At 38.2% G+C, this 27,980-nt stretch overlaps 1 protein-coding gene across 1 annotated transcript; it reads left to right on the top strand.

The window, feature by feature from the left end:
• The first annotated feature begins 5,361 nt into the window (after positions 1-5,361).
• Positions 5,362-27,507, top strand: CTH (cystathionine gamma-lyase). The gene is made up of 12 exons (XM_002929674.4): positions 5,362-6,114; positions 9,202-9,283; positions 10,853-10,948; positions 11,871-11,980; positions 14,017-14,148; positions 17,828-17,885; positions 18,347-18,424; positions 19,525-19,677; positions 21,005-21,126; positions 22,271-22,323; positions 25,869-26,007; positions 26,712-27,507. Exons 1-12 carry the CDS (start codon positions 5,947-5,949, stop codon positions 26,736-26,738), a joined length of 1,218 nt encoding a protein of 405 aa, XP_002929720.1. The 5' UTR covers positions 5,362-5,946; the 3' UTR covers positions 26,739-27,507.
• Positions 27,508-27,980: the final 473 nt, after the last annotated feature.

Raw genomic sequence — 27,980 nt, forward strand, 5'->3', positions numbered from 1 at the left:
CATTATGATTGCACATAAGTAACTTGAAGAGCTGTTTGTTGAATGAATAAATTAATGAAGAATGAATATAGCTTCATATTGGTAGTTGGCCACACACATATATAAAGCTCTAGGTACAAAGTTCTTTCTTGAGAGGAGGGACTTGAAAGCTGACATGATCAAAACTACACTTTAGAAAAATGATTCTGCCCATAATGTGCAAGGTCAGCTGAAGAGGGAACAGACTGAAGTATGTAGTAGCACCTGATCAAGGAGGCTACAATGGGCACGAAGAAGTAAGGCTATATTTAAAAGATGTATTGATTATGAAAAGATTAAGGGAATTAGCGTTGCTCCTAGAGAAGAATGAAGGGGTTCAGGAATTTATTTTTTAAACAGGAGGAGCCTGGTCATGGTTGCATCCTGAGGGAAAGGAGTTGGACAGAAAGATATAATAAAAATGTAGAAGAAGGTAGAGGGTAGGATCTGGAATTTTAGAGTCTTCATCCACTGACTCTGTGATTGGAGCAAGTTATGTAAACTCTTTGAACTTCAGTTTACACTTATAAAATCAGGGTAATCCCTACCTTCTGGAATTGCTCTAAGCATTAGAAAGTACAGTTCACCTTTGAATGACATGGGTTTGAACTGCATGAGTTTACTTATATGTGGCTTTTGTATACTGCAGTAATATAAATACATTTTTCTCTTCCTTGTGATTTTCTTGATAACAGTTTCTCTTCTCTAGCTTACTTTATTGTAGCAATAGAGTATATAGTACCTATACAAAATATGTATTCATCAACTGTTTATGTTATCAGTAAGGCTTTGGGTTAACAGTAGGTTATTGGTAGTTCAGTGTTGGGGAAGTCAAAAATTATATGCAGATTTTTGACAGCACATTTTAATAGCATGGGGTGTGGGGCTATCAGCCCCCTAACCCCTGCATTTTTCGAAGGTCAACTGTAATTTTGTAGAATCCTTAGACTAAGTAGCCATTCAACAAAAGGTAGTTGTTATAACTATTATTATTGTAAGAGTGTGACTTTCAGATAAGACAAAAGACAATAAAAAAGCGATAGAAGTTGGGAAGCAGAAGGGAAAATTAAGTGAGTTCACATCTATTTTTCTGTGAAGTTGCCAAGAAGAGAAGAAGGAAGAGAGTCCTGGGGTTGGGGTTTGAAAGAGCTATAGTGGCTTTTTAGAAAAGAAACTGACCAATTGTGGACATCCAAGGGAATTTGTGATTGGTTTAAAGGATTAGAAGAGAGAATCTTAATCTGACATTCCTTTTGCATAAAAAAAAATAGTGGAAGAGATGGAATTTCACTACTAACTTCTTGACCTATCGTCTCTTATTATTTTATACCTTTCCTTAAATATTTTAAACCTGTGCAGAGAAGCTCATTTTAAATTGTTAACAAAACACTGTTAGAGCAGAAATGGAAAAAGGGCCATAGGAAGAAAACATATTAAGTGTTTTCCCTTTTGAAATATTTCATACTTGGTTTCTTACTGTAGGACTTCTCTGACCGTTTATCATGCTAATAGTGGGCATTAGGAATCTAAATATGACTGAATATGTGGTGTTTTCCAAACATTTTTTGGCCACAGAACCATTTGTTTTGTATAAATATTCCTTGGGGCAGAGTTTGGGGAGGTTTGGTCTAGTATGTGTTATGTATCTGTCTTTCCTTTTCCTACATACCACAATCTTCAAGATAATAAGTCATTTTCTCCCAAAGTTCTCCATATGTCTCCATTACCAATCCATTCTCCTTGTTGGAAAGACTAAATTCAGAATGGTCCTTCAGTTCCTCTAGCCATGGTTCTCAACTGGGGTTGGTGGAAATATGTGGGGGTATGCCACTGGCCACTAGGAAAGTTAACTGCTCTGCAGTAAGTCAGACAGTCCTAAAACATGGAGAATTACTTCCTTTAAAATGCTTTCTCTATGATATAAGATCATCAGCAAGAAAGTCAAGAGCTTTTCAATTGTTGCATTACCAGTTGAAAAAGGCTTCTGCGTGTCTGGATAGTTCAAGTCACCTTATCTTGTATCTTATATCTTATCTCTGTGGTGGTTTATGAACTGTGCAAAAAGACCTCACCCACTTTCTCCATTGGACCACGTGGCCTAAGTACAGTATACCTCTGCAAAGATACTGAAATAGCAAACATATAAAAAAAAAAGTAGCTTTCCCTGACCTAAGTGCTATTCATTCAGTCTACTTGCCCCATACCCTATCTCTGGCCTGCCACGAGCGTCTAAAGACTTATTTTTTTGAGAACTGTCAATTATTCTATTTTTCTCATTTTACAGAGGAGGAAACTGAGACTTACAGAGGTTAAGTTAATTGACTGCTCAAGGTCACAGAGATAGCAGGTGCTAGGATTGAGTTTCAAAACCAAGCATTCTGACTCCAAAACTCAGCCGCTTTACTGTTAGTCAAAAGTGCCTGAGTCAGTACTTCATTATGTTTTCTAGTCATATTTGGCTCCTTTTATATCATTGTGGAATGCATTCTAATGATTTCTGGGTTTTTTTTCCCTCATCCCAAATGCCTGAAACTCTGTTGTATTCTCAGACTAGATACTTACTATATATGTTAGCATGAGCATGTCACTTCTGTTTTCTGCATCTCATCACTAAAACAAAGCAACTGTGCTAGAAACTTGCTCTCTAATGTCTCTTTCGATATTAAATTTAGTAATTCCATCGACAGTGTTAAGACTTTTATTCTCAAGATATGTCACTTTTAATTATGTCATATCAAAACCAGATTGTTTCTTTTTGTTGTTATTTTTAAAAGTCGTTTCCACTGGCAAGTGAAAGTGTGTGTCATAAGTGATGTCTGGAGGGCTTTGGCCCACTGCAGTGATCTACAAACCCACAAATTAAGGACTTATACACCGCTCCTTAGGACTTCTTCCTGTGCCCCAAATTCCCTTCTAATAATTTCATTGGCAAAAAGCCTAAGGAAGAGCAAGACCTTTTTTCCTTTGAGGTAAAATAAAATGGATCTAATAATTTCCTATATGAATACTGGCAATAATAACATAATATATGGACATTCCTCCCAAGTTCTTACTGTGTTGTTTTTGCTATGCAGTCACAATATCATTATCCACAGGCTGCCTTTAATGAGAGTAGTTTTAGTCTTTGCATACATACGCAGGAAGTACACAGACATTTTCATAGTTTTAAAAAGTATATATTATGAAAATAATAATGAACTTTGTGTTGTATAAGAGGATTAAGGAGTAAAGAAATGTAAAAATGAGAAGTCTCTCATTTCCTCTAAAATATATGCCCTGCTGAATCCCAGTCTTGAGAGGAATTAATAGTTTTTCAGTAGGTATTAATGATGCTATGTTGTTGTCACAAGATAATTTGCATGAAAAGTTAGCAAACATCCCAAACTGTATAGCATTTACTACAAAGTGGCTATCTTTTTTTTTTTTAAGCTTTTTGTTAAATAACTTGCTTAACTACAATTTCTAAATTAGGACTTTTGGTATTATTATTGTTGAAAAGGTAAAATATGCCTATGGTATAAAACTTAAATGCAAAAGCAAATAAATATAAAGAAAGTTACCTTTCTACTACAGATCTATGGTCTCTACTACCTGAATGATTTCTATACCTATTTAATCATATACCTGTCTAAAAATAATGCAACTTGGTACACTCTTGAAAAAAGTGGAAGCATTGACATATACTTTGCTTTGCACCTTGCTTTACTGTCTCAAAAATTACAGATCATGACATACCAGCTCATACCAATGTCTTCCTGCTTTTCTGCCATATTGTAGCCACCACTTAACTATACCCTAACTGACTAACCAGTCTCCTATGGATGGATAGTTAAGCCATTATCCATTCTTTTGACATTAAAAATGGCAAAAATAGGTAGAAAGAACATTCTGGGAGCACCCGGGTGGCTCAGTGGGTTAAGCATCTGCCTTTGGCTCAGGTCACGATGGATTGAGCCTAGCATTGGCCTCCCTGCTCAGCAAGGAGTCTGCTTCTCCCTTTCCCTGCGTGCTGGTCGGTCGCCCTGCTTGTGCACTCTCTCTCTATATCAGATAAGTAAATAAAGTCTTAAAAAAAAAAAAAAGCCAACCAAACAACAACAAAAAAGAACATCCTGTCTCATCTTTGCACACATGTAGGAATACATGTGAAAGATAAATTCCTACAAGTAAAATTGCTGAGTCATAGGAATCCTCAATACATAATACTAAGCCACCCTCTAATAAAGTCTCCTCAAATTATATTAGTAAAAAAGGGTATAATTTAGAGCATTTATATCGGTGCTATCTTTTAAAGAATCCCTATTACAATAACACTAAATAAAATATCCATATTTATATAACTCAGGTTTTGCTCACAAATATTAGGAGGTACTGTTTTAGACCCTCATGGTCCCTAAACAGATCACATAAAAACATACATATGTACAGTTACATATACCTCTTGAGATGAGTTGCAGTTGACATGTTATATTTTCAATAGAAAAAAAATAAACGTATATTAATATCTATCAGTGTTTCAGAGTCTAACCGTTTCTTCCCCCAGGCATACAAATCTTGCTCCGCCTCTAAAAGCTAATGAGCCCTCAGGCACTACTTCTCTAGTGCTTAATGGCTGGGTGTCGCTGAAGCTAATCTGAAAATCAAATGCCACAGTCCTTAAAATTTTAAGAACTGTTCATTCCCTATTCTCCTCTTAATTCGTTCAATAGTTTCGGATCTGTAGCTAATACTTTGCAGGAACAGAAATATTCCTGAATTCCCTAGTCCTAGAAAATAGTCACAACAGTAAGTAGGTCAAATCTGTATTGTTTAGGAACAAGATTTTTGTTGTTTGTTTTGAATTAGTGATCCTTGAAGGCAGGGCTCTGGGTGCAGGTGAGTGGTAAATCGTCACACGGACTGCTTCCCTTTTCCTACAAAAATGTTGCTGTCAATTGTGCAACAATGAAGGCATTTTGTATAAGGATTTGAGGCTCCAAGAAGGTTTTGGTTTTTGTGTGTTTTTTTTCCTTAAGTCATACAATCTTTTTTATCAGGGAGAGCTTCTCCGGGTACTTCAAAAGAAGATAATGATGAAAAAAACTCAAATTTGAATGGCTCTTAAGCTGCCAGAGTTCTGATTAGAGATCTTCACTACAGTTGCTTCACCATTACTTAAGAAAAATATGACCCTCACTCAGGTTTCAATTATCGCAAGTACTGGGTCATTAGAGTTCAGTGTACCTTAAAAGGCAGGCCGCCGCAGTTAACGAGAATCCAAGCCGCATATTTGGCAGGTAGCGTCACGGTTTTCGTACGAATCTCCGCTTCGTTGCTTGTGTCGGTCAGCACCGCCCTCTGGACAAAGGGGGCTGAGGGTTGGGGTCAAGGACACTGGCTACAGTAAGAGGAGGCTATTTGTGTGGCCTGTTTACAAGGTTACTCGGTTTCAACACCAAGCCCACCTTTTTCCACCTATCACGCAAACCTCCGGCGTGAGGTCACACAGACGCCCGAGGGGCTCACTGGAGCCAGCATGGCAGCCTCCCCCCACCACCGCCCGGACTCAGGAATTTTGCCCGCAGGGACCAACACCACGTGGACACACAGACTCCCGCTTCACTCTACTTTCTGCACCGGGAAGGGCTGTCCCAGCGACGCTCCAGGCAACGCCTCCGCTTCCGGCCAATGAGGAACGGGAGTCGCGTCGGGGCCTTCGCTCATTGGGTCTCGCTCGTTCCGCCTGCGGTGAACGCAAACCACCAGCCGGCTTCTAAAGTCTGAGCCACTGAATCCCGGATCCCGGCTTTTGTCCGCTCGGTGTCGTCAGCCCGGCGTGTCTTTAGCTCCCTTTCTCTTGATTCTTGTGTCTCTTTCAGGCCCTGTCGCACTAGTTTTCTAGTTTTATCTTCCTCGCTCTTTTTCTCTTTCCCTCCTTCGCAGCTCAGCATGCAGGAAAAAGACGCCTCCCTGTATGGTTTCCAGCCTCGCTTCCAACATTTCGCCACGCAGGCCATCCATGTGGGCCAGGAACCGGAGCAGTGGACCTCCCACGCTGTAGTGCCCCCCATCTCACTGGCCACCACGTTCAAGCAAGAGGCTCCCGGCCAGCACTCGGTGAGCTGGGGCTGGCTGGAAAGGTGGGGGGTGGGGCTGGTTTGGGCGGGTAAAGAGAGATGGCTTATGCATAAAAAGGCGTGCGAGAAATTTATAAGATGGTTTATACATCACGAAGGCACTCCAAAGGGAGGTTTGCTACACCCGTGATCTTCCTAGTACTAAATCTTTGTATTCGCTGTCCTGTGATCACATTTCTTTTGATAAGCAGGACTGGAAGGAACAGTTTGTCCAACTTGCCATATAGATTTGAACTGAAATTCATGTAATGTTGGCAAATTTGCGGTTCAGAAATGAGGGTCATAACTTTGTTGAATTACCTTCAGCAGAAAAAATTATAAAGACATGTAGGGAGTCAACTAAACAACAACAACAACCACAACAACCAAACTCTCCAGGGTCTGATAACTCACCTAGAATCAAGATCATGCCCAATGGCTGTATTGTTGTTATTAATAGTGATACAGCTAGTGATGGGCTAGATACAGACTTACACGTAGTATGTCAGATGTATTACAAGTATGGTCTGGGATAATCCTCACAACCACCCTAGTCTGAACTAGGTTCTCATTTTTCTTATGAAAAAAAAAACCAAACAAATTTAGGAATATTAAGTAACTAGCCTGGAGCCACATGGCTAGTAAATGGTGTATGCACACTGGGATTCCAACCCCACTCTAGAACCCTTCTCTTAGGCATTTGGCTACACTCTGCTATACTCCAATAATACTAGTAATAATCTAACCCATTGCATCATTTAAGCAGTGTGGCTTAGTGATTAAGAGCACAAATAACCTAGTCAGAGGGCCTAGGTTTGAATTCCGACAGCACCTCCTCTGATCTGGGGGACCTTGAGCAAGTTGCTTAATCTATCCAAGACTCAGGTTAATCCTGAGTAAATGGGGTTAATCAGTACCTACCACATAAATTATTGATATAGATGTTAAGCTTTATGTTACATTATAATTGCTCAGTAGTTTGATATTTCACAGTGTTCACATTTATACTTTTTCCATTTGATCCTCACAACAAGCAGGCCAGAGGGCAGGACAAATATTACACACTTTTTATACAAAAGGAACTGACCTAGAGTTATAGATAAATGACTTGTAAGGTTTTGATGGAGCATTCTTTGTTAATCCCTTTTGGCAACACATTGATGGGAATTTGAAGTATTTAAAAGTTGCAGAGCTTTTAAGGAAATCAGTTTAATAAACTTTGTGGGTCCAAAGCTTTGGTTATACTTCAAAGACCTCTTTAGTGTGTTGTTATGTAAGTCTAGGAAAATTCTTTTAAACATAGCCCTTTGTTTTGTAAGGTACAGTTTTAAAGGGCATTTCTACAATTGGTTTAGGATGCTTCTAGCTACTGTATTTTGGAATCAAAACGTGTACACAACCTGTTTTCCAAGCTTGTAGTCTGTTGCTGGTGTAGGGTTTTGTGAACGTGTGACTGTCCAAGTTTTAGCTCTTGGTACAAAAGTTAACCATTTAACCAGATATTAGTAATTAAATATTTTCAGAGAGCCAATAGGGGTGGTAAAATCTACAAATACCAGACACCTGTTAGTACCTTTAAAAACTCAGTGAAGAGCTCTAGGGAGAACCTGAGGAGCTGAAGAGAACCATCTATTTCTCCTATTCCACTTGGAAAGCCATTGAATGGGTGACAGGGTAGGAAATTTGCCACTAAAATATGCCTCGCCCCCACCCCAGAGTTAAATCTCTGCGGTGAATAATTATGGAAACACGGGTGCCTTTCTGTGGCAGTAGCCACATGAATCCAGATTTTTTCTGTCTGGGGAGTACAGGTCACATCAAGGAGGTGATGGTGAGGGAGGGATGAGGAGATCCCTGAACTGTATAAAATATATCTGCTCAGTTTGTCTAAAACAAGGAAACAAACAACCAAACTTAAAATTTATAAATTTTAGTTATATACATATATATATATGTATATATTACTAATACTAGGAGCTCCCGAATCAGAAACAATGTGTAAAAAATGGTTGTTGTGTTTATTATGTGCTGTATGAGGCATGGGGAAAATATTTTCAGTCAGTGTTTATATCCTAGGTTTGAATACTGGTTCTGGTGTTCCCTATAACCTTTGGCTTCACTTTCCTAAAGCCGACCATGAGTATTAAATAAAATGACCGAATGAATACTCCTAGTATGCTAAATGTAAACAGAGCAAATTTTTAAAAATTGTGTGTAGCCACTTTGCCAAGAACTACTGTCTATTTTTTGAGTTGCTTTTGTAGAGCCAAGATCTGAACTTTGAGCATTTGTAGGATCTGTTCATAGTTTCCTGTAGGATGTATCACTTATTTCTTAGGAAATGAAATACAGGTTAGAAGTAAGTTTACTCTGTAGGCTCTGGTGATTCCCTTCTCCTGAATTCCCCAAGTTAATGGGTAAAGGTGAGTCTAACATAATAATAATGCTAATGGCAGCCCTTCTCTAGTAGATAGCATGTGTGAAGCACCCTGTAGAGAACTTATTATACATTGTGTAATTTTATCATCACAACAGTTTTACAAATTAGTTTTTTGTATTTTACTCCCATTTTATAGGTACTGAGATCGACTTTAGGAAACATTAAGTAACTTATCTGTTTGGCCTATAGCTCATAAGGGGCAGCTATAGAATTCTAATCCAGTTTGGTGGACTTCAGAGCCTTTTCACACCATTGCCCCCACAATATTGTTAAGCTCCTATTTATTTGTTTATTTTAAAGATTTTATTTATTTATTTGAGGGAGAGAGAGTGCATGCAAAGAGAGAGCACGAGCAGGGGGGCAGGAGCAGAGGGAGAGGGAGCAGCAGACTCCCCGCTGAGCAGGGAGCTCGATGATGCCATGCCAGGATGGCGGACTTGATGTGGGACTCGAACCCGGGACCCTGGGATCATGACCTGAGCCAAAGGCAGACGTGTTAAACTCCTATTTAGTGGCAAGACATGTCATAACTAAATAATAGAAGATCATTATCATTGGATGAGCCTCTTGTTGTGGAGGTGTCTGTGTTAGGACTCTGATAAATAAACTTCAATCTCCTAGGATAAATTCTTAACTTCTTTTCTTCAGGGTTTTGAATATAGCCGTTCTGGAAACCCCACCAGGAATTGCTTGGAAAAAGCAGTGGCAGCACTGGACGGGGCCAAGTACAGTAAGCGGTTTTCCATTTCAAAGTTTGTGAAGTCTAAAACCCATTCTTATATGTATAGACAAAGTCATAGAGGGACAGAATTTCGAATTGGAAAGGAATAAGGATTAGCTAGTTCAAAACTTTTATTTTTACCAGGACATTGAATTTTTTTGTCCAAGGTCCCATAGATGGCGTAATATGCGTATGTGTAATTATTAGGTAAAAACAAATATGAATAGAGGAAAATGGCTGAATTTGCCATTTAGTATTCATGTAAATGCACTCTTCATCTGAAGGTGTCAGTATAAATAGATAAATATTAACAGAGTTTTATAACACTACCTCTGAGAATATAAACTTTCTGATACTCTGGTACATTCACCTGATAATGCTTGAGAACAACACCAGGGAACGTTTACCTGGTGCCCTTGATAATATGCTCTCAGAGATTAAGGATTAACTCTTTGTATCTTTTTTCGTGAAGGGGTGGATTACTGTTAAATCATTTTTGTATTTTTTATATAAATGATACTGAATGAGGATAGAATAGTGAAGAGAAAATGAATCTTATGAGTTTTCTCATAGCAAGAGTGCTGGGGTTAGAAATGTTAATGTGGGTTTTGGGGGGTTTGGGGAGTTTTGTCTTTTGTTTTGGTTGAGGGGCGTTCTTTTTGAACACTAAACTTGTGTAATTTAGTACTATAGAGGGAACATTATTTACTGCAGGGGGTGTAAAGGCTGAGTAGTCTTGTGGCAGACATTTTTTTTTCAAGTGGGCTCCAGAAAACATGGCTGTTTTTAACTGGGTTTAAAGTTTAGCTTTCTGTATGAATTGGACTATATATGTTCTGAGTAGAGAACTGTAATTTTAACCTAAACTTTTCTGAGAAGATTTTATAGGAATTACATTTTTCAAGTTAATTGAATTATCCCTTCTACCAGTCACAGGTGATTTTTATCATTAAGGTGATGCACTAATATTTAGCCAGGATATTTTCTTTTATAGTGTTTAATGTGCGCAATGCCAGGTGGTTTTCTTTTTTTAATTGTTTTCATTATTTTTGTTCTATATGAGATTTCAGGATCGTATTTGTTTAAAGGAGATTCCACACTTAAAAAATTTTAAAAACAAAAATTTTCAAATTTGCCAGGCGCATCTCAGGTCTGATTCTGAGTTTTGTTAGAATATTTGCTCAGTTGGATATCCATATAGCTAATGAGTGAATCTTACCTTAGCTCTGTTCCTCAGGTTTGAAATTTTTTTAGAGTTTGTCATTTTTAAACTGTAATTTAATTGGCAATTGGCCTTTAATCTCAGAACTTTGTAAAGAATTATTTCTTTGAGGTGTTTCAGAGAAATGCTACCACCAAAGCAGAATTACTTATTCTCTTAAAGATATCTCAGTTTTGAAATAGAAAGGGCGAGTTGGCAATTGTATTTTCATCAGGGGACTTCTCGTGTCTCAGTGGTGATGGCTGTCCTTCTATCAGCAGACAGAAGAACATAAAGTCATGCAAGGAAATACTGTAGGTGTTTTTCAACCCAGAGGTTTGACTTTTTGACTTACTCTAACTTGGCTTTTATTTTAGGTTTGGCCTTTGCTTCAGGTTTAGCTGCCACTGTGACTATTACCCATCTCTTAAAAGCAGGAGACCAAATTATTTGCATGGATGATGTGTATGGAGGTAGGTGACCTTTCTCATGCATGTTGTGTCAGCTGACATTTTAAAGATGATAAAGTGGGTCCTGAATTATATTACCAATGTTACCAGGATTATTGATCATTTATTATCTTTTAAGGGTGTGACAGACCCCTCTGTCTTGGCCCAGACATGGAAGAGCATAAACATTTAGGGTCTATGCTCTGGAACTGCTTGTAAGAGAGATTGTTTAATAATAATTTTATTTAAACTGCTGGAATGAGGTTGTTGGACCTGATCAACTTTCAGATATATTCTGTTCCAGAGAAGATAGTATTTAAAGAGAGAGGGTGTTCTAGTGTTATTTAAAATTTTTGCCTGCAGTGAAGATGAACTATAACCCAGGCCACTCCCAAAGAGCTTGCCTCTACCCAACCCTTAATCTCCCCTACATACTTAGGCTTTTGGTTTTAGGGAACCTTTGGAAAATTGTTGAAAATGTGCACCCTTTCCCCACAAAACTGGAAAAGTGTGCTTAAGACTGCACCCAATGTTTATTATTTTAATTTTAGGATCAAGGGGTCTCACCCCTTGAAGTCCATTATGGGTCCAAATTTAAGAGCGTCCATTCCAAACAGTTTAAATGCAAATTATTTAAAGTGGTGAGTAGGAAGGTAAGGAAGACAGGTTGCCCTTACCTTTAAGCAAGACTGATTTTAAACTAAAGGTTAAAGAGTCAAATAAAACACACCTGATTTGACTCTTTAACCTTTAGTTTAAAATCCAAGCCTTATATTCTTTACTATACAGGATAGCCAAATGATTTAACCAAGGTACAATTGCTGTTAGTTGTATTTTTATTGGTGATTGATACTTCCTTATATTTTTAAGGTATTTATACCGATAAGGAATGAACATTTCTTAGTACAATGTCCTTTCCGTTTTGTCTGATTCTTTTCTGCCTCAGGTACAAACAGGTACTTCAGGCAGGTGGCAACTGAATTTGGATTAAAGATTTCTTTTGTTGATTGTTCCAAAACGAAATTGCTAGAGGCAGCCATTACACCAGAAACCAAGGTAACCCGGTTTTCAGTTTTGTCTGTTTTCTGTGCGCTGTTTTGTTTTTATCATTTTATTTACTAGAGCACATAATTTAATTTTGAATAACAAATTTTACTAGAAGGCATTGGAAACCATCAACATTAGGATAGGTCTGGCTTCTCTGGAGTATTACTGCGTAATGGTTAGGTACGTGAATTCCCCAGCAAGATCCAAGTTCTAATTCTGTGTCATAGTTGGTGTATTATCATGGGCAAATTATTTAACTGAAGACTCAGTTTCTTCATCTGCAAGATGGGGATAATTGCACCTGCTTTATAGAAAGGTGGTTGTGTAAATTAGATGAGATAAGGAATATGAAATGCTCAGTACAGTATGCAACACATAAAAATTTAAAAAATTTGTTAGCAAAAGCATACAATTCTATACTGCATTACCAAGCTGGTATTGGTAACAGAAGTCATTACAGAGATTGGGTTGCAGAGAAGGAAGTTTGCCAAGACCCCAGACCCTAAGTTCACTGGCCTTTTAAGAATTCTAAGCGGTACTTCAACAAAATAATAGTTACAAGTAGAGAATGGGCCACGGGCAATCTTTAGCCTCCATCCTGGGAAGCTTGCATGCCACCGGAAGGTGTTTTGTGCCTGAGTGAATGGCATATGTGATATTCTTTCTTGGGGCCTCATTTAAATTCTGCATGGGTCAAAGAAGGACCAGTGTCTTTTATAAGTCAGCCCTTTCCAACTTTTTGCTAATGATTAAAAGGTTTGAATTGTACTCAAGATTATGTTGCAGTGAGTGCTAAAAAATGAAAACCTTTTCTCACACAAATAATTACTTTGAAGATTAACACAGGGGTGAGCTTTGAGTGATTAAGGTTTGTTTTCAAAGGAACTTGTTTTTTATTTTGCTTAGGAGAAAAGATACTTATTAAAATAGCTGGTCTGAGTCTTTCTAAGGGAGGAAAGCGAATTGTGAGTATGTTAATTCTTGTCAACAGAACTTTATGTAGTGGCTCTTACTGACTTGAATTAGTACATTTTTTCCCCCTGAAGTATCTGCCTCATCATATGAAGTAGATTTTTTAAGTCCCTTTAAAATCAACTTTGCATTTATTATTTTATTTTAATTATTTTTATTATAAATATAAGTAATAGATTCTTACCCAGAAATAATTTTTTATTGATTTTTAAAATAATTCATTTCTTGTAGAATACGCTTTATTTTAATTACCTTATCTTTCCACAGTAAGACTCTAGAGTTGGAAGACTATTAAACTAGTTGTCTTGCTCATTTATATAGTAATAAAGAATTATTAACCCTTTTAAAAAGAAAACTGAGGTAATGTCATTCAATACAGTGGCATCTTGTTTAACAAACAGAATTCTGTTCTTTTCTTTGGTCTTTTCAGTCACTGTCAAGCGTCTACTGTGTGCCTGAATTGTGCTAGGCTTTTGGGTATGATGCTATCTCTTTCTTAAATGAGCTGTGACCAGGTTTTCTATTGTGTGTAACTTCCCTCCTGCACTTTAAAACCCATGCTCTTCTAGTTCTGGGTACTTATTTTATAGTTTCTAATGCATCTGGCATTTTTTAAGTTAATATTTAGCATGTGTTTGGCATTGTAGAAATAGTTCTCTTTAATGAAAATTCTAGGCTGTGGTCTGAATGTTCTATATTATTTACCTTTGAGAACAAAATTCCTAGACACTGAATTATGTCTTTGAAATCCTTCCTCTTCTTAATGGAATGGAATTACAATAATTAACTTGAGCACTTTTCTTCTTATATGTAACATTATCTCATTTGATCTTTATAACAACGCTATGAAATATTATCAACCCTATTGTACAGATGTAAAATTTGAGGAATATGGAGGGTAAGTTACTTAACTAAGACCTCTCAGAAATTAATGGGGGCTAGGATTCAGATTCAGCCCTTGCAACTTTATCACCCACATTCTTCCAGTATAGTCTGCCAGATGGTTACAATATATAAGACATATTGGTGCAGTATATTTTTATAAACTATTGTCATCTATTGAATTGTTTTAGCTTGTTTGGATTGAAACCCCCACAAACCCTAACCTGAAGATGATTGACATTGAAGCCTGTGCACATGTGGTCCATAAACATGGCGACATCATTTTGGTCGTTGATAACACTTTTATGTCAGCCTATTTCCAGGTAAATGAAGGGGTTTTTTTGGCATGAATTGTAGACTACAGATACCTGTAACTAAGAAAGGAAAGACTTGTTTACATTAAAATCATTACCAAACTCATGGAATCTAATCAGAGTTATTGATTAGACAAAGAATTAAAATTGGACCTTTTCTACCGTTAGCTAATTAATATCTTTTCAGCCAACCCTAGGTTCATATCCGGTATGGGGCTTTGTGTGTTTTAAATGTTGTCTTAATTAAAGCTTTGAAGTCTCTCAGGATGTGTAAACTCTCTGAAGAGCTGGCCTTATTATGTGATTTTATCTATCAGTGCTTAATAAATAGTAGGGACTTTAATGTTTATGTGCTGGTTATAAATCAATTATTTTTTTTATATATATGGTGTGACTGAAAAACATATGTTATTTGTTTAATGTATATGTTCATTTTTAAATCTATTAATATACAATTAAATTATTAAAATACATAATTAAATCTTAAGCTATATAATTTAAGATGTATTTAAATGTATTATGTAATATATGTAATATATACGTTATCTAATTAAACCTGGCTAACCTTCCAAATGAAAGGAAAACGAAAGCTATACTGCATGTCATCTCAGTGGATGTCACACATATTATTTCTCCACTTTCCTCCTTTCTAGTTTCTCTTCCCTCAGTGCCCCATGCACTATGCCCAGCTCTCTGTAGCTTTACCTTGTTTGTATTAGGAATTTCTACTCCCTGTTTCACATTGTAGCTGTAAGTACCAAGTCCTTTACAGTGCTCCTTTTAAACTATGTCTCTTCCTACCTACCCCTCTACATACATCTCTTCCCACCTCAAACCCTCCCATTCATCCTCCATTCCTTTTCTTTTTTCTCTTACTTTTTTCCCAGATGCTTCTTTCTGTTTTGTTCCTTTTGGTAGATCATCTAAGGATCTCTCTATAATTGATTAGTTGTCTGCCCTTTCCCCAACATGTTCTCTCTCTCTTTCCTCTGAACAGCCCAATCTGTTTCCTTTCCTTGTTAGGAACTTACCTTCCCCTCGATGTTCCTTCCTGCTTGTACCTTAAAATCATTCTTTTTTTTTTTTTTTTTTAAGATTTTATTTATTTATTTGACAGAGACAGCCAGCGAGAGAGGGAACACAAGCAGGGGGAGTGGGAGAGGAAGAAGCAGGCTTCCAGTGAAGGAGCCTGATGTGGGGCTCGATCCCATAACACTGGGATCACGCCCTGAGCCCAAGGCAGATGCTTAATGACTGCGCTAGCCAGGCGCCCCCTTATGATCATTCTTATTACACTTCCTTTACTTTGCCTTTATTCTGCAGAATTCCTGAAAACCCAGCTCATTTTCTGCTACTCTTAAATTAAGGCATATGTTTATAGCTCAGTTGTTTATATTTCCCCCGCTTTCGTTTTGGGTCCCTGGAGTTGGCACAGGCTGCTGCCTTAGTTTGTATAAATCTGCTCTTCACCTTCTTCCATTTTATTGAGAAGGCACTACCAGGTTTGTTTTCCTCACATTTCCTGGCTATGTTGGATTCACACAGCTTCATGGGCCACCTACCTTTGGCTCACGATATCTCTTTGGCTGCTTATTATATGCAGTAAAGCACTCTATTTCCAAGTGAAAATCTCCGGGCATCATCTATTTGTCCCGGGTGATTTTCTCTCTTGGATTTGTTATCCCAACTCCTTATCCCATCTACCACTTACACGAAAGGCCACTTGACATAGCATAGGTTGCTGTAGCTGAGTCACAGTGAGTCCTGTATATTCCCAAAGAGATGACATGAATTGTTTTAGCCTGGGCCTGCCCAGATTACTCATCGGGCCTGGCCCTTTATTCCCCCTGTTGCTGTCGCTAAAATAGGTCCAGTTTTTCTACCTTTCTGAAGCCCACATCACATTTCTGCATGCCAGGGACTGCAGTTTGCTTCCTTTCAATCTGGATTCATTCCAGTTGAGTTAATCAGAATCATGTTGTCCCTAAGTGGCTACATGTTTTAGTTCCATACAGTAGATCTTCTGAAAAGGTCCTCTCATTATTTTATCCTCATGAAAACTGGATATGTTCTCTTTCTTCCCTGCCTTTTGTCTTCTCGGTCTTCTATAAATGTCACAAAAGGCAAAATGGGCATGCCGTCATAAAGTTGCACAGTTTGACAGTGGAACCTCTGGATTTACATAATCTAGATGTGGGTGCTAGCTCTACCAGCTTCTTAATCTGAATGATCTGTTTTGTTTTTCTTTCTTTTCCTTTCTTTTCTTTCTTTTTTTTTTTTTAAGAGAGGGCAAGCTGGGGGAGGGGGCGCACAGGGAGAGGGTGAGAGAGAATCTTAAGCAGGCTCCATGCCCAGTACAGATCCTGACATGGGGCTCAATCTCACCACCCTGAGATCAAGACCTGAGCTGAAATCAAGAGTCAGATGCTTAACCGCCTGAGCCACCCAATCACCACCGTTTTGTTTTTCTTAGTCCCTTTTCTTCATCTGTACAATGAGAATCTTAAAGTACTGATTTTATTGAGTTAGGTAAAATATTTTGTATAGTACTTCACTGGGGTATGTCAAATATTTAACATGGTTCTCAGCACTTAATGATATCCACAAATGTTATTTGTTTTCATTTTTCCTTTTCTCTTGACCACAGAGTTTACAGAATGTTAGCATTGGAAGAGACCATCATCTAGTTTGACTCCATCACTTTGGAGATGTGCAAACACCTATGTAGAGAGTGCTTTGAGTAATACCTGACTTAAAACATCCTATTTTTGAAACACCCCAAATGAAAAGTCCTATAGCCCCTTACACTACCACCTTCCAAAGACTAAACAACTGGTGAGATTAAAACACACACACACACACACACACACACACACACACACGCACTATCTTTTAAAGAAAAGGTAAATAGGCTCCTGGCTGGCTATCAGTAGAGCATTGACTCTTGATCTCAGGGATGTGATTTCAAGCCCTGTGATGGGCTTAGGGCTTACTTTAAAAAAAAGAAAATGTAAATAGAAAGATATTGATAATATATTTTTTAGTGAATAAGTTGATTATAACTTTAATTCTCACTATAAACAAAGACATTTTAAGACTAAAGGATTGATTTGCAGGAAAATGGAGTGAGGGAAAATAATCCAAAGAAATTTCTTTCTAAGTGACTTTACACTTGGCAAAACTAGTAAAATAAAAGAGTAATTAGGAGTCAAGATCATGGCACATCAAGTGAATAATCACAGCATACATTATCAGGTTTTAATGATCAAAAATCTAAGCATATTATATACTCACTTGACATAACAATTGCTAAATGTTTATGTCTATTTATGTGTTTACTGAGTCATAAAATGCCAGCATCCCTGCATATTAAAATTTAGTAATACGCTTAGGACCAGCCAGCAACTGCTGTAAAGAAACAAGTTCAGGAGACCTGTTGACCTGAGTTTACCTGCTATTTCCAGAAGATTTGTGGTTTTGGATTGAGTACTGGGTTGAGTGCTTTGTATTTTTAGTTGGTGGGAAAGATGAAGGGAAAGATACCATCAGAGATCCTGGAAAATTTTAAGATGCATGTATTTTTGAAAAGGTAGAATAGGAATGAAATTTACAATAGCAAATAGGCATGTAATGAAGCATATTTTCAGGTGATTTACTATCTAAAATGAAACTCTTTTTTTCCTTTCAGCGGCCTTTGGCTCTGGGAGCTGATATTTGTATGTATTCAGCAACAAAATATATGAATGGTAAGACATACATAGTCTACACTTTGAGTGTTCCTTTCCATGGATAGATGAAAATACCATAGTGCTTGATATTTTGATCCTTTTTCTTCTATTATTCAGGTTTTCTCTGTGACTCATGTAAAAAGTAAAAAATTTATGCTTTGGTTAAATATGGGATTTATTTATAGCAGACAAAACTATGCTCATGACTTATGAACAGAGGAGTAAAATTTACTTCAAAAAGTTACAGTTTTATTCTACTGACAGCTTAAAAAGAAACATTTAATTTTTATATGATTTTTATTTCATTTTTTATAGGTACAGCTTTTGGTACTATCAAATTGAATACAGTTTATTTAAACTAATTTTACAGGGCTTTTTCCCAGAGAGTTTTTTTTCAAGTGAAAGTTACATTTTAGAAATTTTAGAATGAAGAATAAACATACATTGTTTTTAACTTAAAGGTTTTTGTTTTGTTTTAGGCCACAGTGATGTCGTAATGGGCTTAGTGTCTCTTAATTCTGAGAGCCTCCATAATAGGCTCCGTTTCTTACAAAATTGTAAGTATTAAAAAGTCCCAGAATTCCCCTTATCCTCTCACAGGGACTACATTTGATATTTTAATTCCACTAAATGTTGTGAAGTAATAGCATTCTACTAATTAGGAAGAAATGAGAAATGGAGGAGAAAGATTCTGGCTTTTAAAGGAAAGTAGAAAAATTAGGATATAAAAATATAGTTAGAGCATAACAGGGCTTTACAACGTGACTCAAGGGATGAGTTTTGTTATTTTTGAAATCCATGTTAATTTTGACCATAATTACGTAAAGCCCAAGTGAATTTTGAGTTTTCAGACTTACTAGATTTTTTTTCTTTAGATAAAGCATTTGAAATGATGGCTTTCTTATACTCTATCTTTTATATCTGGAATGGTGGTTAACTTTAAATAGCACTTAATATATAAACTTATATTTTTCAACAGATGTCTAAACACCATTTCCTATTTAGATGGTTTAGTTACCTCAAGTATGGGTAAGGGTTTATTTGAAGATGTTTAGTTTAAACCGTTCTGATTTGACAGATGCAAACATATTTAGGAATAAAGTAAATAAATATTAAATAAAGGAAATAAGCATTAAAGTAAAACAACAACAACAAAAACACCAGGGAGGAAAACCAAAACTTACTGCTTGGTTTATAAAACATTGAGGCGAGGTACATACCTTGGAGGCATAGTAACTCCTAGGCTGCTTTAGACAAAAGCTAAATAGAACGTTGGTAGAACTTTCAGGATCAATAGGAGCTGAATGTTGTTTTTTCCTGCTCTTTCAAAGAAATATAAGATTCAACGATGTGCAGTATGTCATTGAATGGAAATCATAGAAAGGACTATTTATGTTCATATTTGAAAAGTTCATATTTATTCATGTTTAGTTTATAGGATCTTCATTTCCCCTTTCATTTTAAAGCCCATTTCTTTGAGTGTACTTTAGGCTTCATTCTTATGCTTCTGATTTGATACATTAATTTCCCCCCTAAAACTCAAACATTGGCCTTCGTAGCTCGTTTCTCAGAGTCACTATAAAGAAAAAGAGAGTGAGAGAATCTTCTGGGTCTCTCCCCGCCTTTCAGATTAACCCAGCATATGTTCATTTTACAGCTCTTGGAGCAGTTCCATCCCCTGTTGACTGTTACCTCTGCAATCGAGGTCTGAAGACTCTACAGGTCCGAATGGAGAAGCATTTCGAAAATGGAATGGCAGTTGCTCAGTTTCTGGAATCTAATCCTCGGGTAGAAAAGGTTATTTATCCTGGTATGTTGATATGATTTCTTTCTTTCCTTCTTTCTTTCTTTCTTTCTTTTTCTTTCTTTCTTTCTTTCTTTCTTTCTTTCTTTCTTTCTTTCTTTCTTTCTCTTTCTTTCTTAAGATTTACTTATTTGAGAGGGAGTGTATGCAAGTGGGGGGGAGGGGCAAAGGGAAAGGGGAGAGAATCTCAAGAGGTAGATTCCCCGCTGGGCATGGAACCAACACAGAGCTCAATCTCTCAATCCTGAGATCAGGATCTGAACTGAAATCAAGAGTCAACACTCAACTGACTGAGCCACCCAGGTACCCCAGTGTTGATATGATTTGTAAGCACAAATGTTTACACTAGGATTCTATGGGTTATCCTAAGTATCCTGTGTATGACAGCTGTGGTAAGGTAGCTGCTTTCATGTATTTTAACGCTGTTCATATATTATTGGACGCTGCTGTATGTTAGGCTCTGTAGGGGAGTCTGGGGGGTGAAGATACACGTGGTCTGTGTCCTTGTGTTGCCTATCATCTAGTGGCTGCTTGGATGTTAGGAAATTGATTTAATGCATTGGATGTTCCTGCCACGGTCTTTAGCTTGAAGGCTTGTGTTTACTTGTTCCAAGATTGCAACATTGTACTTTCCAGTTGATTTACTTTTAGTCTTTTCAGTCTGCCATTCTGCATTAGCTCTTTTATCTGATTTAGGTTGGGACTTGCTCCTTACGCATCAAAATTCCCCTGAAGCTCTCTTAACTTCCTTTTCAGATTTTTTCACCTCTGCCAACTCATGTGCAGTTAGCAGACTTATATATAACTCTCTGAATTTATTTTGCCAGTCTATTAAATTGTGGTGTGGTCTTAAGTCAATAGTTACTTTGAACCCTTTGAGTTGTTAGCCATGTGGTCTTGGATGGACAGGAGAATTGAGCTTGACTCCTGTCCTCAAGGAACTTAGATAAGCCAAGGCAGAACTACATATGAGATATTGAACAAGAAATTACAGAATGATATAATTAATAGAAGGGCAGGGGCAGTCAGCGGGGAGAATGTTCCGGGTTAAAGGGACAGCTTGTACGAAGGTCCTGAGATGAAAAAAGTGCAGTACTGCTGGTGTAAGGACAGTCAATGTAGCTCGAGCATGGAGAGGATAGAAAAGATAGGTCAGAATGAAGCTGGAGACCCAGAAACGGAGGCCAGAGCACATCGTCAGATGTGGACATGGCGTAAAGCTCATCATTATTAGGCTTACTTGCAGTTTGCTTAGGCAAACGGTGAATTTTTTTGTTCTGAAATTACATGTCTGACTCTAAAATAAGACTTTTATTATGCCTCATGATCACAGGGCTGCCCTCTCATCCTCAGCATGAGCTGGCAAAGCGTCAGTGCACAGGCTGCCCGGGTATGATCACCTTTTATATTAAAGGCACTCTTCAGCATGCTCAGACGTTTCTCAAGAACCTCAAGGTAAACTTTCAAAAGAGGTTTTTAAATCGTCGAGGTAAATTAACAGCAGTTCATGATCTCTCCTTTCCATCCAGCTCAGATTCATGTCTTTGTAACTGCAGGTTGCACCCACAGACCTCTGTATCATGAAATGCTTTAGGTTGGAAAATGACTTTGGTGCAGTGGCAGACATCTGAGTATGTTCCAGACAGGGCCATCAATTTGAGACAGACGGAATGTCCTGATGCACTGGTTTTCAGATTTATTGAAAATTGAACCCCTTTTCCAAATGAAATACTATGTGAAACTTGAAAGCAATGTGTGGCTGGTGCACTGCACAAAGGCTGCTCTGAAATCCAGCCTAGGAATGACTTTCCAAACCCTGTGCCTCCCAGGCTGCATCTGCCTGCGGTGAAGGAAGAGAGGCCTTTGTTTGAGTCTCACGCTGGCAGGAGGCTCTCAGGGCCCCTGGGAGAGAGGCTTCTGTAACTCCATACACTGGGCTTGCAGAGCTCATGCAGCAGATGGAGTGTTAAATACTGAGGTCGAACGCAGAGGCCGCTGCCAGATTAGTTATCTTCTACTGGTATCTAAAAGTTGTACTAAAAGCAGAAAGATCGTGTATATTTAATTAAATACAGTTGGGAGAGTAATTTTAAAGTACTTGTAAAATTATGACACTATAACACTAAATACAAAAACAGGTTTGGTTTTTTTCCCTACTCCAGGAGGGAGTTAAATGGATGTATTAATTTAGTAAGTGTTTTATTTTAACAAGTAAATGTGTATAACTTGGTAGACTTGTAGAGATTTTTATTTAAAGGGTAACCACGGAGGTAGGTCTCAAATGTAATAATTCTGAGGTTTTAGGACTCATGTTAATGAATTATCTGTCACTTTAGAGGGCCAAATCTGGAAGGTATGAGAGCTTGACCTTCCTCAACTTGTAATGTTTTAAAAGTTTGCACATCATATGTCTAATTGGTGACATCAGTGTTACAGATTTTATTTTCATTTTTTCTCTGGGTTTCTTGCCCAACTTGTACTTTCATAACCACCATTTCTTAACCCGTGTCCAGGGCCATTTTATTAAAAACATTTAGTTTTGTATTTTTTTTATTTTTACTTTAATGAAAGATCTAAATGAATGTTTTCTTTGCCATAGTTATTTACTCTGGCTGAGAGCTTGGGAGGATACGAAAGTCTTGCTGAACTTCCGTGAGTATATTTCTGATTTTCTCAGTGTTTTAACTTTGATGTCAGCTTTAAGAGTTGTTTGGAAAGGAATATGGTAAAATCAGGAGTAATTCAAGACATTTGACAAGAATAGCATCATGCTATTTAATCAGAATGGACTCTTAACCCAGTAGAATGGAGACCCCAACAAAATCTCAGTGAGCTCTGTGTGTCCTTCCCAGTTTTGCTTCCTTCCTTTCTGCCTGAAGGCCATTCCCGTGGACTGTTATTTTAGGATCTCTGACCTCTGACCAAGAGCTGCTTGTTCTATCCCACTCTGCTCTAGAAGGGGGGTCAGAGACATTTATGAGAAGGGCTGACTTCAAGGCTCCTTGGAAGTGGGGACTGTGTCTCTGTTGAAATACTGCCATGCCCTTGATGGTCAGAAGAGGACCCTACTAGGTGCCACCGAATCCCATTTATTTTCTGTTCTGTGGATAAACCTTGAGTGGCTTCATGTTTTCTGCAAGATAAACCCAAAATCTAACTTGGTATTCCTGATCCAATCAATTCATCTAATTTTATCAAAGCACCACAGGATATTAGAACATGCAGCCAGAGATCAGGTGCTCCAACAGCTTGTTTAATAGATAAGGAAACAAAGATTCAGAAAGTTTTGCTGGTTACTCAAATGTCACATAGGAATATGTTAGCAACCTCTCTCCTGAGGCTTTGGATAGAGATAATGAGAGGAGCTAAAAGCAGCCTGGATCTGGATTTGACACCTGCTCCACCAGTTACTCACCACTGAGCTTTAGTTTTTTCATCCATAAAATGGGATTAATAATTAAAATGACAATTATCATTTATCGATTACCTGTCCCACGAGCATTCCAGAGCTATCCTGATTTTATTGGATGGTACTCTATCCATGTTTTATAAATATTGCAGTGGTAATAAACATCATTAGCTAATAATTTTCAAGAGTACTAAATGCACCTGGCATGTTTCTGTGTTTTAATTTGCATAATAACTACTTTCTGGAAGCACTATGTTGAGCGGTGTCAGGGATTACCAGAATTTAGGCACATTTGCTGTCCTCTCACAGTAGCTTGCAGCTTCTTGGAAGGAAGAGTCAGGCAATTCCACATAAAGTTTAAAAAAAATGTATGATACCCAAATAATTATTCAAATAATTAAGGTAACACAAATAGGTTTTTGTGAGTCTTTCAAGAAGATGCCTGCTAGTAAGTCTGGATGCACAAGAGGGCACACTCAGCATATGAAATTGGGTTATTTTTTATAGTCATGAAATGTGTATTTCTTTAAAGCTCTCTTAAAAATTGGCACCTCCTAATTTCTTCAGGGATTTGGTTTAAAGTTGCTTGGCCCTCAGATGTACCAGCCAGCAAGGCCATCACCCTGATGCCTGCTATTGGACAAGTGAATTTAGGTCAGGGCTTGTCTGTTCTGTCACCCTCATTCTGTGACTCCCAACTGCGGCAACGGGTACAGCATTGCAATAGACGAGGGAGGAGTCAGAGCCAATGTGTGCTGGATTAGTCTTCCAGCCTGACAAGGCACATTAACTCCGCAACCTCAGAAAAGTGACTTACATTCTCTCAGTCTGTTTCCTCGGTTGTAATATGTGGATAACCCTGCGCTCAGCTCTTAGGGTTGTTATGGGAACATGGGGGAAAAATATCCCTAAGCCGATGCCTTGATTCATACTAAGGGCCGAATAAATGTTAATTATTATTAGGAATTTTTATGTTTTATTAGGCGTCTGATACACTCCAGGTGGTTGCAAATGCTTTATATGTGTTCCTTCCGTTAATGACTGTGATAAACTCTTGGGATAGGAGTTATATCCAACTTCTGTTCATTTAAAAAAAAATGAATTAATGCACACAAATGACCTAGTAGAGTCCCTGCCTCATGGTAAGCCTATAATAAGTGATAGCTATTGTTAAGATTTTAGATAAAGAAATTGATTGTGAGGACAGGTAACTTCTACAAGCCTACTCAGCCAGTGTGTAAAGGAGCTGATTCATGTGGAGGTCTATTGGTCTCACAGGCCTAAGTTCTTACTTTTATGTGTACACTCTTTTTTGAGGAACTAAAAGCCTCAAAAGAGAGAACATTTTTTATTTATTTAATTTTTTTAAAAGATTTTTTAAAATTTATTTGAGAGAGAGCACAAGTGGGCTAAGGAGCAGAGGGAGAAGTAGACTCGAGCGGGGCGAGGGGCAGAGAGAGAGGGAGAAGCAGCCTCTCTGCTGAGCAGAGAGCCTGACCTGGGGCTCAATTCTGGGACTCTGGGACCATGACCTGAGCCGAAGACAGATGCCCAACTGACAGCCACCCAGGCGCCCAAGACAGAACATTTTAGGGAGGACGTTTGCATGTACAACTTCAGTAGAGTGATAAAAGAAGATACTCATTTGTGTTGACCGCATCTGAGATTTTCTCTCCCTGGATCTGAAGTGAGATAGAACGGAGCAACTTAGGCATTGATTTTCGGTAGTGTGCCTGGAAAGGATGAGTGTTGGTGGCAGGGCGCAGTAAGACTACTAGCCCCTCCTCCATGATGCCTCGGCCTCAGCCCACAGAGTTTTCTGCCTCCTCTCAACTCTGGCAGTCCTTGCTGTCCGCTCTTGTTTGGCATGTGCTGTAGACTATTCTGTTCTGTGAATTGTCACAGTCTTTGGCCCCTGCTTTGTTAGGTAGGGTCAAGAAAAATACCTCGTTTTTCTTGGTTTCCCAGTTCTTACTATGGTACCTGACCCACAGTAGGCGCTTTAGCTGTATACACGTTAATGATGATGATGAGTTACTGGCTGGTTTTGAAAATCCTTCCAGGCCTCTACCTCCATTCATGGATTATGTGCTGGAATTCCTAATGCTCACTGGTTGCCACTGGTGTTGGTCCTGGGTTGTCTTTCCCTGATCTGCCTCACAAGGTGCCATTGATCGGGAGGGAATTAATTCTGGCTGGCTCTTGGTCCAACAAGTCTTTTTTTAAGTCCAGCTGGGTGGTCATGGGGTATATGACTTCTGGCCAAGGCTTCATTCAGGCAGATGTTAAAATCCACAGCTGGAGGCTATCTTTTTCCCTCCTGCGTGGGAGTGCTTGATTGGCACCTTCAGTGTTTGGATTGAGTTTATTGATGGTATAAAAAGGATAAAAGATCTTAGTTTTCACTTATAATGACTAGAAAAGATCATTTTCACAGTTCCTTATTTTTTTGCCTGTGAAAAATTGTAGGCATATGAAGAATTTGATATTTAAAATAGAAAAAAAACTGAAGGGGCGCCTGGGTGGCACAGCGGTTAAGCGTCTGCCTTCAGCTCAGGGCGTGATCCCGGCATTCTGGGATCAAGCCCCACGTCAGGCTCTTCCGCTATGAGCCTGCTTCTTCCTCTCCCACTCCCCCTGCTTGTGTTTCCTCTCTCGCTGGCTGTTTCTATCTCTGTCAAATAAATAAATAAAATCTTTAAAAAAAAAAAAAAAAAACTGAAGATAATTGCAACTTATAAGACAGATACAATATATTGATCAAAAATTTGCTCATTCTTTCTTTCAGGGCCATCATGACCCATGCATCAGTGCCTGAGAGTGACCGAGTTGTCCTTGGAATTAGTGACACACTGATTCGACTCTCTGTGGGCTTAGAGGATAAAAAAGACCTACTCGAAGATCTAGATCAAGCTTTGAAGGCAGCAGTAAGTTTAATTATTTGGTGTGTTTGTGGGTTTAATCTTGGGGAGGTGGCCGCTCTCTTATTTTTTTTAAAGATTTGTTTATTTATTTGAGAGAGAGAGTGCGGAGGGAAGGGGCAGAGGCAGATGGAGAGAAAGAATCTCATGCAGACTCCCTACCAACCGCAGAGCCTGACATGGGGCTTGATCCCATGACCCTGAGATCATGACCTGAACCTAAATCAAAAGTCAGGGGCGCCTGGGTGGCACAGCGGTTAAGCGTCTGCCTTCCGCTCAGGGCGTGATCCCGGCTTTATGGGATCGAGCCCCATATCAGGCTCCTCCGCTATGAGCCTGCTTCTTCCTCTCCCACTCCCCCTGCTTGTGTTCCCTCTCTGACTGGCTGTCTCTATCTCTGTCAAATAAATAAATAAAATCTAAAAAAAAAAAGAAATAGTCTTTTAAAAAATAAATAAATAAATAAATCAAAAGTTAGACACTCAGCCGACTGATCCACCCTGGCGCCCCGGTGGTCACTGTTTGGCCTCCCTGAATTCTGAAGGTTTCTTTTTCTCTTCTTATGATAGACAGGATATATAAATATGCAGGGAACTCAGCTGAAGTGCAGATTTTAAAAAATGGTAGTATTCAGAAAAGAGTCCTTGGAAGAAATGAAGTCTTTGCCTGCAGTTTTAATAACATATTTTTCTTGTGCACTTTTGATACAGCACCCTCCAAATGCAGGTCGTAACTAGCATTCCAGAACTGCTAGTAGAAGTTGCTTCCTGAGAAGATCAACTCTGCGTAATTGAATGGACCATTAATGAGCCTTTGCGGAATTTTCAAGTGAAAATTTTAAGGCACCTTATTACTTGTCAGAGTTGTAACCTCCAGGGATCATCCTTATTAAAAACTGTTTCCTCTTTCCCTTATTGTAATTGACAGGTCAATTCTGTTAATATCTTTTTGTTAATTTTAGTATACATTTGCCTCTGAAGGAGGTGGGATTTGTGCTGCTTTTTTGGGATTGTGACCTTTTTTCATAGCTTACGATTTATATTGATCATGTTTACAATATAATGATAATTCATTTTTTTATGTTTTTCTGAAGAATTTAAATTATTAAATGAATGTTCTTAAATCAAGTGTGATTTTTGCATGTTGTTGAAAACAGCACTCAAAGCAATGGTTTACACATGATTATCATAAGCCAAAAATCAAATACTTGAAAAGCCTACTGTGAACTTCTGCTGATAAAAGGTTGTACTTACTATTTCAAAAAATAAATAAATAAATTACCAAATGTATCCCATTGTGATATTCCTATATTATGTGGCATTGACTTGTATTCCTGGGCCCTTTTAATCCTCAACTCTCAGAGGTCTCAGCCACTTGCAGTAATTTTTGTAAGTTCAACTGTATAACTATCATGTCCAAATCTTAGTGTTTGCAGATTATAGATTCTGTCATGGGGGTCAAAAGCCACTTTTACAGGGGCCCCTGGGTGGCGCAGTTGTTAAGCGTCTGCCTTCGGCTCAGGGCGTGATCCCCGCGTTCCGGGAGCCCCACATCAGGCTCCTCCGCTGGAAGCCTGCTTCCTCTCCCACTCCCCCTGCTTGTGTTCTCTCTCGCTGGCTGTCTCTATCTCTGTCAAATAAATAAATAAAATCTTAAAAAAAAAAAGCCACTTTTATAGAGTGACATACTACTTTTTATATTTTTACCTGTAACAGTAAACTTAATGAGCCTAAAGAGAGAAATGCTTAAACCAGCATCTTTTAAAGTACATAGTCAGCAAGTGTTTGTTAATAAGTCATAAGTCAAATAGGTTTTTTAAATTGTTTTTATATTAAAGGCTTTTAGTCACTTGTTTGCTGTTGCCATTTGTTTTGCCTTAAAAAGGCATATCACTGAACTTGATTGATGCAAGACAGGCGAATACATAAGGCTATGTTTTACGTGTTGTTCGTATTTTGAGTTACGTGACAGAGTCTGGA

The sequence above is a fragment of the Ailuropoda melanoleuca genome, chromosome 2 (assembly GCF_002007445.2).
Source record: "Ailuropoda melanoleuca isolate Jingjing chromosome 2, ASM200744v2, whole genome shotgun sequence".
In the NCBI taxonomy this organism is placed as follows: domain Eukaryota; kingdom Metazoa; phylum Chordata; class Mammalia; order Carnivora; family Ursidae; genus Ailuropoda; species Ailuropoda melanoleuca.